General features: G+C 43.4%; 1 protein-coding gene across 3 annotated transcripts in view; it reads left to right on the top strand.

The window, feature by feature from the left end:
* Nucleotides 1-14,647, top strand: part of BAIAP2 (BAR/IMD domain containing adaptor protein 2) — an 84,526-nt gene that overhangs the window by 44,434 nt on the left and 25,445 nt on the right. For all 3 annotated transcript variants that reach the window (XM_081935627.1, XM_081935629.1, XM_081935628.1), the window contains exons 5-9: nt 504-731; nt 3,688-3,889; nt 6,441-6,642; nt 12,598-12,666; nt 13,707-13,857. In XM_081935627.1, coding sequence (XP_081791753.1) covers nt 504-731; nt 3,688-3,889; nt 6,441-6,642; nt 12,598-12,666; nt 13,707-13,857 — 852 coding nt within the window. The remainder of the gene's footprint in view (nt 1-503; nt 732-3,687; nt 3,890-6,440; nt 6,643-12,597; nt 12,667-13,706; nt 13,858-14,647) is intronic.

Raw genomic sequence — 14,647 nt, 5'->3', positions numbered from 1 at the left:
CAATCATAAAGAGACCTCCAACCTTAAACAGTGAAAATTGGCTGAAAGGAATTATTTAGAAAGGAAAATATTATTTTCTCTCTTTATGATTTGCCCCCTTTTACAGTGGACCTAAAAGGGGAGAAATTGAATGCTACCCAACCTCATTCTATCTGTACATTATTTCTCAGATATGCTTTATCTGAGAAGTTGCCTCAGAGAACAGTTTCAAAGCAGTGGTACACAAATACCAAATTAGCTTTTTTGTTCCTGCTCTAATTGAATAACTGACAAATAAAGGTAGTCAATCTATGTGAATTACAAAGTTACAATAGTTTAATATCTCCTAGAATAAAAAATAAATAAATCATTGGCCAGTTAAGTGTACCAGTTCCATTCTCAGGAAAGTTATGTTTGGGAATTTGTTGATTTCCTTCCATTTTTGGATTAAAATCTTATCTGGGTTTTTCTTATACTCTGAACTCTCCCTCTTTCTCTCTTTCTCTCATTTTGACAACTTTCAGGGAAAAGATATCTTGGCACAGAAGCTCCCATTATGGCAACAATCTTGTTCGGATCCCAACAAGATCCCAGACCGTGCTCTCCAGCTTATGCAGCAGATGGCCCTCAGCAGCAATGGCTCAATTATGGCTACACCTCTGTCAACATCCAAGTCAAATCTCATCATCTCGGACCCTATACCTGGTGCCAAACCTCTCCCAGTCCCTCCAGAGCTGGCACCTTTTGTAGGAGTAAGTATAGTGTGGATTGATAAACTGGGGAGAGACATCATTATTCATCTTTCGACAGAAAGATGAAGGCTTGGTACTGGGGCATGCACGTTTTTCCAAGTCAAAGCTACAGTGCAGTGGTGGGTTTCAAAATTTTTTTAGAACCTATTCTGTAGGTGTGGCCTGTTTTGTGGGAGTGGCTTGGCAGCCATGTGACCGGGCGGGAGTGGCTTGGTGATCTTGTGACCGGGTGGGCGTGGCCAAGTTGGAAAATGTGGTGAAACTCACTTAACAATGCTCTTGCTTAGCAACCAAAATTTTGGGCTCAATTGTGATCATAAGTTCTCTTTCTTTCTCTACCTTCCTTCCTATGTGTCTCTCCCCACTTATTTTCTTTCCCTTTCTTCCTTCCTTTCTTCCTTCCCTCCTTCTTTCTTGTCTCTCTCTCTTTCCAACTTTCTTTCTTTCTCTTTCTCATTCTTTCTTTTTTTCTCTCTCTCATACACACACACACACACACACACACCATTTCCCTCATGTCTGTCACTGACACCTCTCAAAGAGAAGGAAGGACTCCTGCCTTGGGAAGGGGTTGGACTAGATTACCTGCATGTCCCCTTGCATTCTTTTCACCTTAAGCAGAGTTGAGTACCTTCTATGTTTTCCCGGGCAGAGTCACGTGCCCACCTGCCTGCCTGTCTTGCCTTACACAGGTTGGTCTGGAGTGGGGAAGGGCCGTTCCTTCTGCTCAGCTTACGCATGGTTCCACATCCGCAGCTGAGCTCTTCCTGGCCAAAAGGGTGCCTTTTCGGTCCCAGCAGGGCTTCTGGAAGAGAGTGGCCGAAGCGGCTTCTCTCTCCTTCTGCCAGCTGAAGGAAAAGCCCCAGGGAGATATTGATACAAAGTCAATCGCCTCACGGCGCGGCTGGTAATTACCCTGTCAAGCGGCTACAGCTGATTCAAGTGCCAATCGGAACAGAGATAAGCAGAGAAAATTGGCCTCAATGCGGCAGCTCGGCTCATGTAGCGGCGGCTGGCTAGCTCGCTCCCTAACGGCTGTAATCTGCGCTAAAAGCCTAGTGGTGACTTTCTGGTAAAACAGATTAGGTTCCGCGCGAGCCAAACAGTACTTGTTGATCGCTCCCAGATGCCAGCCGCTCCTCACCTATCTATTTTGCTACACTTGGCAGAGAGCTAGATCAGAAGGCCGGGCTGGAGATCCGCCCCCTCGTGGGGTGGCTATGTTAGACAGCCTCCTCTACAGCTGCCTCAATCCTTTCAATTTAGTAAGCCAATCAATGAATTTAAAATATCCAATATCTCCCCGGGACTTTTCCTTCGGCTGCCCAGGAAAACGTAGAAGGCGCAGAATCAGCTCTGCCTGAAGGCAAAAAGGCTTGGAGCTCCCTCCGTGCACGTGCCAGCCAAAACCTCCCAGAAGGCTTCTGCTGGCAGGCAAGCAGGGGCAGGGGCAGGCCAGGGGAGGGACCAGTCCAGTACTGAGCCCCCACAAGCCCCGGTACAGGAAGGCACGCTAAATTCTTTCAACCGTTACACGCGTACCGGACAGGACCAGCTGAAACCCACCTCTGCTACAGTGGCCTTTTCACTGGCATGTGGGACGTCACACATACTTGTAAAGTGCAAAGGGATTAGAATTAAAATGAATTTAGATTTCAATTTAGTTTGAACCTGTTAAAATGACTATTATGCATTAAATTACAATAAATAATTAGAATACAATTTAAAACGTATTGTCACAAGAAGCCTCTCGGGTGGCCTTTTTTATTCATTCTTGCAAAAACAAGTCACCGGAGCTGAAATCTGTCGATACGTTGCTGATAAACTTGCAGAAGTCAGTAACTGACTGGGTTCCAAATTTACATCTGTCTTCAAAAGCTAAAGTCAGTGGTGATAGGAAAATTGAGGGATTAGGAGAATGTATACTTCTTCCTGCTGAAGTATTTGTGTTTCCACTGAAACAATTCAGGGATCTTTGGTTTTTTTCTTTTCATTACCTTGCATTAACGATTTTCCCAGTTGCTGTCCAAAACCTGCGTAGTTCTACAGCTGTAATATGATTACATCTGGGATAGGCTGGCCATGAACTGTGTGGAGAAATTCTAAGTTAAACAGATTTGCAAACTTGAGCACAAAGAAGCTGAACTCACAGTACTCTGACAGCCATTATGCGATGTACTATATCCTGGTAAGACTGGCTTTATTTTGGCATGTCCTTCTGGGCAAAGTTGAACATCTTCAAGCTTGCTCAAGAAGAGCCATGGTTTGAGGTCATATTACAGGTAGCTCTCGACTTACGATCACAGTTGAGCCCAAAATTTCTGTGGCTAAGCAAGGCAGTTGATAAGTGAGCTTTGCCCCATTTTACATCTTGGCACAGTTGTTAAGCAAATCACTGTAGTTGTTTAAGTTAGTAGCACTGTTGTTAAGTGAATCCAGCTTCCCCATTGACTTTACTTGTCAGATGGTCACAAAAGGTGATCCCCAAGATCCTGGGACAGTACACTGCAAAGCATTATAAATACATGCCAGTCGCCAAGCATCTTAATAGTGATCACGTGGCCACTGGGGTATTGCAACAGTCGTAAGTGTGAAAACCACTCACTTTTTTTCAGTGTCATTCAGTGTAACTTCAAATGGTCACTAAATGAATGGTTGAGATTCAAGGACTACCTGTACAGGTTTAAGCCATTGGATGGGGCCACTTATTTCCCCAGTCTGCCAGTCAAAAGACACTGTGCTCCATCTTTTCCTCCTTAATCAGTAATTGCTCTTTCCAGCTCTCTCCCAGGAAAAACAAAGAATTAAGGAGGAAGGGGTGGGGAAAATGAGAAGGCAGCAGGATGCAGACTACCAGTAATATTTTCTGAACAAGGCAGAATGGTTGTTCGAAACAAACACTTGTATCAAGAGTGTCATATCTGTGTTTCTCTCTCCCTCTCCCCTCTTTCTCCAGCGAATGTCTGCACAAGAGACCATTCCAGTAATGAATGGTGTCTCGGGCCCAGAAGGTGAAGATTACAGCCATTGGTCTGACCGAAAGCCGCCTCAGCCGAAGTCCTTATCCCCACCACAAACTCAGAAGCAATTGAGTGATTCTTACTCCAATACTCTCCCTGTGCGTAAAAGCGTAATGCCAAAAAACAGCTATGCAGCCAGTAAGTCATTCTTGTAAGAGATTATTCCTCTCTCCCCTTCCCTCCATTCTGGAGGACTGCATATGTCAGATTGTGGATGAACTCCCATAGAGCAACACAGTAGGACACGGGCAGTGGTGGGATCCAGCCGGATCGCACCTATTTGGGAGAACCGTTTGTTAACTTTCTAAGCAGTTCAGAGAACCGGCAGTTGGAAGAAATCTCCTTTTGGTTTTTTCCGCTTTGCAGGGCTAATCCTGTAAGGAAAGCAGGAAGGAAACATTCTGGTGTTGTTTCTACCCTCATCTCTATTGCCCTGCTTACAGAAACTGCCTCTCCATTAACCCTTATTACATTGTAACACCTAAGGCGAAGCAGCGCCCATCAGTGTGAGTCACGTTGAGTTGGCCATGCCCACATGGTCACATGACCACCGAGCCCCGCCTACTCAGCTGGTCATTAGGGCAGAGAACCGGTTGTTAAATTATTTGAATCCCACCACTGGACACCGGTGTCAAACTCGCAGCCTCACGTTGCTATCACGTGACCTTTTCCCCTTTCACAGAGCTGGGGTGGGCTTGGCCTGCGTATGACACCCCCAGCCTACGTGCCGCCAGTTTGATCCACCCACCCACCCCCGCAGTAGGAAAAAAGGCCTAAAACAACTATCTCCAGGCTTTCCACCTATGCAAAGACTACAGGTCCCTAAATCCCCATCCATTGCAACAGTCCAAAGAGATTTGGAGAAAGCTGGCATAGAAGCCCCAAAATGGCACCAACCTCTAAAGAGTTTCTCAGGTTGAGTCTTTTAAAGGGTCCAGCTAGACCTCCTATCTTTCTGCTGGTAGAAACAAGAACAGGTATTGAGAAAGCACTGAAAATTTGGGGAGCCAAGACAGCTCAAAAATTGCATCAGGTTTGCTGACAGAAATTTTTGTCGGTTTGCTTTATCAGAAATTAATTAAATGTGCTTGTGTTTTATTTGCAAGCCCTTACACAATAGAATGGATGAGTCAGATGTTTTCACATACCTGAAGAAGAAGCTTTTTTTCCCTACAAAAGCCATGAACAACAAATGTGTTTCTCCCAAGTGGTGCAGCAGGCTTGGTCCCTTTGCATCATACTAGGAAGAGTGGTGAACAATGTCTCCTTTAGACTGACATCACTCTGCAATGTTCATTATCTTCTGACTAAGGTAAAAGGTACCTTTGAGTCAGGCTCAGCTTCATGGACACAGTTTCCAGCAATCCTGACAACACCAGAGAAGTAGTTTTCCTGCTGGGATGTGTTTCAGCTTCCAGGCTCGTCAGTAGCACAAGCATTCCATGAACGTTTTCTCATCCGAGGCCTTCCCTGTTTAGCTGGGAGCTCAGAGAAGGTCAACCAGATGTTACCACCTACTGAGATTCTACTGGTTCGGACCGGTTCAGGTGAACTGGTAGACTATCAGCTGGGAGTGAACCGGTTCGCTCTGACTTTGAAGTGGGCCCGCCTGCCCCCCCCCCCCGTGCTATACTCACCTATATTTCCTTTTCCGAAGCCCAGTGATTGGCACAGCAGAGTGGATTACCACGCCTCAGCTGTTTTCCTCGCCAGCAGTAATGCTGAAGGTGAATTTTTGGCAATTTTAGGCACATGTGCTAACAAAGTGGTTGCTAAGCTGGTAGGATCCCACTCCTGATTATATGGGACCCTGATACAATACCCTGCTGTATTGCTTGATTCCAGCATGAAACGAAGTCCTCATTGCATGGAACACGATGAGGTTACTGTATTGTATTATTTTTTTATTTGTTGAATTTATATAGCCACCCATCTCACGCCTCTGACTCTGGTTGGCACACATAATTAAAACACAGCTAAATAATCAGCATAATTCAAACATAACCATTAAAAGAACCATAATAACAAAAAGACAATTTTCATTGCTTCCTTTTATGCCATAATTATGATTATTAATAATACTACTACATAATGCACAGCACTAGGTAATGTTTGTTTTTAAGAACGGGTTGCTCAGTACATTGTATCTGTGTGGGTGTTTTAGCAGAAAAGTCAGTGTTTTCTTTTTCTTTACAAATTCATTGACATTTATGATCGAGAGATAAATGTTTTACATGATGATGATTTTTAACTACCTTTCAGCCACAGTTGTGGAATGAATCACCGCAGTTATTTGGTGAATCATGTGGTCATTAAATGAATCTGGCTTCCCCCACGGATTTTGCTTTTCGGAAGTTGTCTGGGAAATGGCAATCACATAACTCTGAGACAGTGCAAGCGTCCTAAACATATGCTGGTTGCCGGCACCTGAATTTTAAACACGTGAATGTGAGAGTCACAACTGTGAGGACCAGTTGTAAGTCACAGTGCTGTTGCGATTTCAAACAGTGACTAAATGAACCGTTGCAAGTTGAGGACTACCTGTAAATCAGCAATCCGCAGTCTTTTTTTTAAAACCCATTTGACAAACTTTCTCTGGTAACTGACATATTAGCACAATAGTAAAGTAACAGAAAAAAAAGGTTTATTTATCGAAAAGAGTGGACTCAATCTCCGACTTGTCTTCCAGCTGAAAACAAGACACTTCCCCGTTCCAGCTCCATGGCAGCAGGATTAGAAAAAAATGGCCGAACAAGAGTGCGAGCCATTTTCTCTCATGCTGCTGGCGACAACAGCACCCTTCTGAGTTTCAAGGAGGGGGACCTTATTACGTTGCTAGTGCCTGAGGCCCGAGATGGCTGGCATTATGGAGAGAGTGAAAAGACCAAATTGTGAGTATGCTTGTCAGTGTGTGGGCCTCAGAATTGGGTTTTCTTTCCTTCTGGTGATATTAAGGTGCCTTCTTTGGGATTCAATTGCTTTCTTACCACAGCAGTGGGCAAAATCAATGTTATGGACTGTAACTTAACTGTGTGTGTGTGTGTGTGTGTGTGTGTGTGTGTGTGTGTATAATGTGACACACACACTCATATAATACTTTATTGGCCAAGTGTGATTTGTCTTTGGTGCATATGCTCTCAGGGTACATAAAAAGACAAGATACATTCATCAAGAATCATAAGGTACAACACTTAATGATAGTCATAGGATACAAATAAGCAATCAGGAAACAATCAATATCAATATAAATTGTAAGGATACAAGCAACAAAGTTACAGTCCTGCAGTCATAAGTGGGAGGAGAGGGGTGATAGGACCAATGAGAAGACTAATAGTAATAGTAGTGCAGCCTTAGTGAATGGTTTCACAGTGGTGAGGGAATTATTTGTTTAGCAGAGTGATGGCGTTCAGGAAAAAACTGTTCTTGTGTCTAGTTGTCTTGGTGTGCAGTGCTCTATAGTGTCATTTTGAGGGTAGGAATTGAAACAATTTATGTCCAGGGGTCTGTAAATATTTTCACAGCCTTTTTTTTTGACTCGTGCAGTGTACAGGATCTCAATGGAAGGCAGGTTGGTAGCAATGGTTTTTTCTGCAGTTCTCTCAGAGCTCCAGAAGGCTGGTGCCAATTGCCTATTCTGAGCCATCCTCATAGAGCAGGCACCGAAAGCCTGTCACTACGTTAATTTGTTTGTCAATTGAGCTTATATTCTGAGTTATACTGTAGAAATGTTTTTCTTATCTGACAATGATTTACTGCGCATGTCTCCTAATACGTTTCATAATACGTCACGCATTCTTGTACTTTCCTTCTCATCTTCGTTTGCCTGCCCGAGGAGGTGGGCGACAATTGCCAGAATGTAAGAATTAGATAGTAAGATTTTGTTTTATTTCATATTAAAAGTTGTTTTCATTAGAACATGTTCTCGGGTTTTATTTATTGCTTATTCAGAGATATGCTTCTTGGAGGGGCTGCGATCCGCACCTCGTTAACTGAAGGTGGGGGGGAAACTTTCCCTCCTTCACAAAGCCATACTGCCTTTTGTCCCCAAGGTTTAGGAGTACCACCTGGGTATGCTGGGGTGCTGTAGGTAGAGCAAAGCATGGGCTGCCTCATGTGTGATCCTCTTTGTCATTTTGGTCTTTTCCCCAGTGTGGCATTGCTGCAGAAATTGCAACGAGAGTTCCAGCATTTTGCATCCGTGTCAATGCAAAATCAAAGACAAACACCGCAAGTCAATATTTTACATTAGGGAACTCTGATGAACTTTGAGCCTTTAAGACAAATTATTATTCTTTATGCTTAAAACGTAGCGTGACTTTCCAATGAACTTTTTTCCCCTTGCCTTGATTTGGAAATCTTCGCTCTGGTAGCCAAAACTGAAGCTGATGGGCCAAGAAGTGGAATGTATAATAAACAGTTCTGCCCTCAACAACACAGCTCCCACGCTGGGGAATGCCAGAAAAAAAATGAAGAGGGAGGGCAGAAATTGTAGGCTTTTAATTCCTGGAGAGTCTGTAGTGTAACTAGGAATAAAAGCTGTCGCTGGGGTGGATCCCTCCAGCAGGTTTGCTTTGGCATAATAGGTTTGCTTAGGATTAGGGCAAAAAAAAGGTCTTCCTTGGCAACAATTGTGTAGGTAAGCTCCTTCATGGATACTGAATATTTATCTTTTTTTCCCTTCTCTCCTTCCCCACATCTCAGTATTTAAAGCTCTAAATCTGGAGCTGCAGTCTTTTTTCCATTGTTCACTAAATATAGCTGTACCTTTACTCCTTCGTCCATGCAATTTGTGACTGGCTTAACAACAAATGCCAGTTGCCAAGCAAATGGTTGGCTTAATTAGCAGAACCAGATTAGGAAGCCTTGGAACTGAAGAGCAGGCGACGTGAGGGTGGACGTCTGCTGATCTGGTCATTCCTTTTTTTAGCCCAGGTGTCCAATATGGGGTGAGCCGGAAAGCTGGCAGGGTGTGAAAGTAGGTGGCTGGTAAGACTGTGCACAATAAACTTGGACAGCAGGAAAATGTTGCTTCACAAAGTAAAAAGCACAGATGGCAGTAAAACGCCCGTGGCCATTTGGGGAAATTGCCACATATAATTTACAGCTTTCCTTTAAAAGATCCAGGATTAAATCATTCTAGATACCAGTAGTCCTCAACATACGACCTCAATCGAGCCCAACATTTCTGTTGCTAAGCAAGATAGTTGTTAAGTGAGTTTTGCCCAATTTTACACGGTGGTAAAGTGAATCTGGCTTGCCCACTCATTTGCTTGTCAGAAGGTTGCAAAAGGGGATCCCATGATCTCAGGACACTGCAACCATCATAAACACGGGTCAATTGCCAAGCATCTGAATTTTGTTCACGTGACGATGGGGAGGCTGCAACGGTCGTAAATGTGAAAAATGGTCATAAGTCACTTTTTTGGTGCCATTGTAACTTTGGTCACTAAACAAACTGTTGCAGGTCGAGGACAACCTGTACTCAAATGCTACCTTCTGTTATAACATTCCCTTCTTACTGTAACACGCACATTGAATATGCCTCCAGCCCTTTGTGCCATCATCATGCTGTTACACACTCCCAAAAGCCAGTCTGCTGAAGTTCACTGGCAAACCACCAACATTCAGTAGTGTGACATTTTGAACATGTTTAAAAACAATTAATAGGTGAAGTATACATTCAGTTCCCTATAAATCTGTCTGAAGGCACCTCTACATTGCTAGTGCTTTCACTCCCCAAATACCATACTATAAGGCGGACCTGAGTATAAGACGCACCAAGATTTTGAAGAGGTAAATTTTTTTTAAAAAGTTTTTGCACTCTGCAGGCCTCCCAAACCCTCTGCACACCTCGTTTTTTGTGGAAAAGGGGGCATGCAGAGCGTTTGAGAGGCCTGCAAAGGGCTCCCGGGGGGGGGGGGGGCAAAAACAAGCAAAAAAATGGCCTGTTTTTCACAGAAATAGGCCCATTTTTTGCAAAAAACAAAACAAAACCCAAAACAAGGCATGCGTAGGCTTTGGGATGCTTGTAGAGTGCTCCTTGGAGTTGGGGGGGGGGGGCAAAAATGAGCAAAAACCAGCCCATTTTTCACTTTTTGCCCTCCCCAGCCCCCAGAAGCACTCTGCAGGCCTCCCAAACCCTCTGCCATTCAATCTTTGTGAATGGGGCAAGGTTTCAGGAGGCCAAAAATGCTGCATTCAGTGTATAAGATGCACCCCGGTTTTCACCCTCTTTTTTGGGGGGGGAAGTGTGTCTTATATTCTGAAAAATACGGTACTTACTTGCAGTCATACTTCTTGGCTGCCATGAAGCTTGTTGGTGCTTCTGCCCAGCTGGCCAGTGGGAGGAGAGTTCAAAAATGGCTGTTCATCTGGTGTCTTATTTCCCCTCCCCAGCCTCCCTCTTTGCCTTTGCTTCCCTACATTTGTTTTCTGGCAAGGAAAAAAAAAAGCAACTGCACTGAAGCAGCCAAGCTGTCAGGGTGGGGAAGGATAGCAAGGTGTAATGGCTCCCTGCCTTTGGGAGGAATCCAAGGAACTGGAAGGCAAGATGAGGCAAGAATTCCCGTGTGAATGAAGGTGAATATACGTGTCCCAGGATAATGTTGCAGGATCCAATCTGGGTCGGTCACCGGGAGGTCCAGAGGTTTTGTCTTCCGAGCTTTCGGACTCCGTCTAGAGCCCATTTTCAGGGAATTTTTGTCCAGCCTAGCCAGAGAAATTCCTTGAAGATGGACTCCAACACAAGTCTGAAAGCTTGGAAAACAAAACCTCAGGACTTCCCGGTGAGTGACCAGATTGGATTCTGCAAAAATTCCCACCACTGGGAAGTGACTATCTTCTGGAAGAGCAGCTGATCTGGGAGTGAATGGCTCACCTTCCAAAAACCTTCCATGACTGACAGAGCCAGGGGCACCGAGAGACGCAGTACTGGTTCAGTTCACGCATATGGAAGGGGCCATATTTCTAAAAAGCTGCCCCCACTTCCCTACTTTTTGAAAGAAGTGGCCAAGCGATTCATCCCCAGGCCTCCCTCACATCATCCCCATTCTTCCTGAAGCTGCTGCAGATAAAAAGAATTATAGGAAGAAAGGATGACACCTCCCCCCCCAACCATATTACTGCCTCATAAACTCCTAAAATGTCATAGAATGGAGAGTAAATAACCTAGTAAGGATTTTGAAGTGACAATTTCAATAATATATAAAATATATTATAACTATATTTTCTAATCCCCCTGGATAATTTTTAAATTTTAAACTAAGTTTGACTTTGGGTATTTTAATTGTTTTTAATTGCATTATGTTGTTCTTAATTAATTGATTATTTATTTATTATGTATTGTACAATGTTTTGTATATCTCCTTCTCGTTATTTAGTTATTTATTTGTTGTGTAATGAATTGTACGCCGCCCCGAGTCCCTTGGTGGAGAGGGAGCGGCCTATAAATTGGATTAAATAAATAAATAAAATAAATAAATATTAGGTGTTTTTTTTAAAAAAAATGTTTCTTTCAACTGGAGGATATTTGATTTATTCAAGACGAGGATTAAAAATTAAGAGGCATTCTGGATTTATATGTACCCTGAGAACCTATGCACCAAAGACAAATTCCTTGTGTGTCCCAATTACACTTGGCCAATAAAGAATTCTATTTTGTTCTATACTATGATTCTATTCTATTCTATTCTATTCTATTCTATTCTATGATTATATTCTATTCTATTCTTCCCATGGAAAATAAAATGCATGGGGAAAGCTTTGTGGGTACTCAAAAGCTAGTTCAATGCATAGGGCTTTTGAATAGTACAGATATGGGATGAAATAGGCAGCTGTAGGAAGGGGCATGTCAGCAAAGCCATTGTAGCTTTCCAGGGAGGAGTCGGCACGTTGCAGAGAGGGGCCCAAAGCAAGAGATTGCACAGGGGAAGGGAAGGGGAAGCAGGTAGGTACAAAGAGATTCAGGTGTACCCTGGATATACATCAGGGTATATCTATTAGGTTAGAAGGTTATAGCTTTAGTCTGGTAAGATTCAGTCTATTAAATAATTGAAAATAATATACTATAATATAATAATATATTATAAAGCTTTATAGTAAGACCACCCTTAGAATACTGCCTCCAGTTTTGGTCTCCATGTTATTAAAAAAGATGTAGAAACTCTGGAAGGAGTGCAAAAAAGAGTAACAAAGATAATTAGGGAGCTGGAGACTAAAACGTATGAAGTAAAGTTGCAGGAATTGGGTTCATCTAGTCTAGTGAAAAGAAGGACTAAGATTGACATGAGAACAATTTTTCAATATTTGAGGGGTTTCCACGAAGAAGAGTGGGGTCAGCCTGTTTTCCAAAGCACCAGAAGGCAAGGCAAGAAACAGTGGATGGAAACTAATCAAGGAGAGAAGCAAGTTAGGACTAAGGAGACATTTTCTAACAAGTAATCAAATGACACAAATAGAGAACTGGACTTCACTGGATCTCACTGTGTCCTCTTTTAGGCTTAGGGCTGACAAGAGAGTATCTCTTGTGCCTTTCTTTCTCTGACTAATTCTGTTTTCTGCTTCTGCTGTCAGTAGTCCAAACTGAGGTTATACTGTAGTAGGGACACAGAGAAGATTGGTTCATTTTGACCGCATAGCTAGTCTTTGAGGCTTATACGTCCTGGAGATTTCTACACTGTATTGAGAGAAGTGGGCTATCTGTAGCTGAAATTCAAGGATAGGCACCTCTACTATGGCTACAGAATACTGAAATTCTAATGGCTTAATATTCCTTCTCCTGTATCCCCTTCACTGAATGGGAAAAAAACCCGTGGATCTTTTTCTCTTTTTTCCTACTTGTGTTGTAGGAGAGGCTGGTTTCCTTTCTCCTACACACGTGTGTTGGACAGTGATGGGAGCGATAGATTACATATGAGGTAAGGAAGTTCTTTTCATGGATGCAGTGCCATCATCTGACATTTGAATAATGTTTGTACTCAAAACAGACAAGCCCTGTGTTTATTTAGCCAGAAGCGGGATCTGTCCTGCATTGCCCTCTTCTGGCTTATCTTTCATTAGGAATTTCATTAAACTGGCTTCATTTTTTCTCAAACTAAGATTTCAGGCTTGGCTGTGAAAATCCACTGTGCCTCTTTGCATGGGTGTATAGATTTGTCCATGTATTTGTACACACAGAGATACATACACGTGTGTATACGCATGCATGTATGATCTGGAGCAAGCCAGTTGTCAGGGTTCCAAATAGCATCCAAAAGTAAATCAGAGTCCAAGGCAAAGTATTGCTCAAAGTTCCAATTTATTAGGAGAGCCATGTTGGCACATCTGGGAGAACCCAAATCTGAAAGCTTCCTGGTTTTCCCCACCCAGTTGAAAGTTCAAGATCTTGCCCCCACACCCACAAGTCCATCACATGGTCCAATCTTCCACTGCCACGCTGGCAGTTCCACCCATCCAGTTCCGGTCAGGTGCAGAGGTGCAAAGACAAAGGATGACCTTGGCTTTCTAGAAAGGAATTTTGTTATGGCTACATAGTATGTAACTCCTTACAATCCTCCCTTCCATTTTCTCACAATAGAAAATGCATAGTAGAATATTAGAAAGTGTTGCAGGCCAAAGATCCAAAAGAAAAGATGGCTGCAGGCCTCACCCCAGTGTGAATATATTTGGGGGGAAAAGACTTAACGACAGTGTGTTTCATATGGTAAATGTAATAAACGCATATGGCCCCGGATGGAAAGGCTTCCAAGTCTTGGTGGTGACAGGAGGAGGATGTTCCCTTAGTGATTCTGAGCAGGTTCCCATAGGGAAAGACGTGTGTGGGAGGAAGAGAGTCTGAAGAATCCTAATTTTGTCTGCGTGCAAGGAATGAGGCGAGTCTTAATGGCTTATAAAGTGTACCCTGTTTGCAAAATTCTGCCACAGAGGAGATGCTGACTAAATGTGCTTATGTCTTCAGCCAGGGGAAAAGCAGTAGTACAGGCAACCTGTTGGACAAAGATGATATTCCCCCTCCCGACTACAGCATGTCCTCCCGAACTTTCCAGTCACCGAATGTCAGCACTTTCAAACAGAGGCCGTACAGCGTGGCGGTGCCAGCATTCCCCCAGGTGAGACACCTTTTCAACTCAGAGGAAAGTGGGGCGTAACCATTGTGAGTGAGTACACCAATCAGGAGGGGCTCTGCCAGGGGTAGATTCTAAGGCTCCGTCAGTGGAGAGGGAAGGTGGGCTTTCAGAGAAGCAGCATTCTGTGGGCGTCAGTGGTACACGTCTTGTACTTTGGGTTGGGTATGGTTTAATCTGTATTTGTACTAAAATTTTGAAATGGGCGTTGACCATCAAAAAATGGCTTAAATCAAATGGATGTACAGTTTGGGTCGGTGAGAATGAAATGGGTTTTAGATCATTTAAATATAGCTGCTCCGATTATGAAGAGTAAAGGAGGAATTGGCACTGCCCCTTTTCCCACAGCTAGTCCAACGAAATGAGAGGGTGCTAGCTGAGTCACGCTGTATTTTCACTGTGATTTGGGTAACAAGCCGCAGAAGTCCAGTTCCCGGACTTCTAAGCCATAAACGTGGCTCAGACCAATGTCTGAGTGAAGCTAGTCCGTGTGAACTGTGGTTTGAATGGAACAAACTTGAGATTAGCCCACCAATGGACTATGGAAAACAATGGCTCTTGTTTTCAACTAAGCTAACTTTCAACATCCGTCTGAACTCATTGTTTTCCCCTGTAGGATAGGGAAGCCTTGTGATGAGATATTTGATTCTGTGAAATGTTCTTTGGGCAATGCAGAACAAGATTTCCAAACCCACCTACCACCTTATTGTTAGAGTTTGTATGTATTTGAATTGGTTGGATCCTTGTGGTGCTATTTCTTGGTATAACCTTGATA

This window comes from Natrix helvetica, assembly GCF_964273705.1.
Source record: "Natrix helvetica genome assembly, chromosome: 1".
NCBI lineage: Eukaryota > Metazoa > Chordata > Lepidosauria > Squamata > Natricidae > Natrix > Natrix helvetica.
This window is presented reverse-complemented; position numbering and strand designations above follow the sequence as displayed.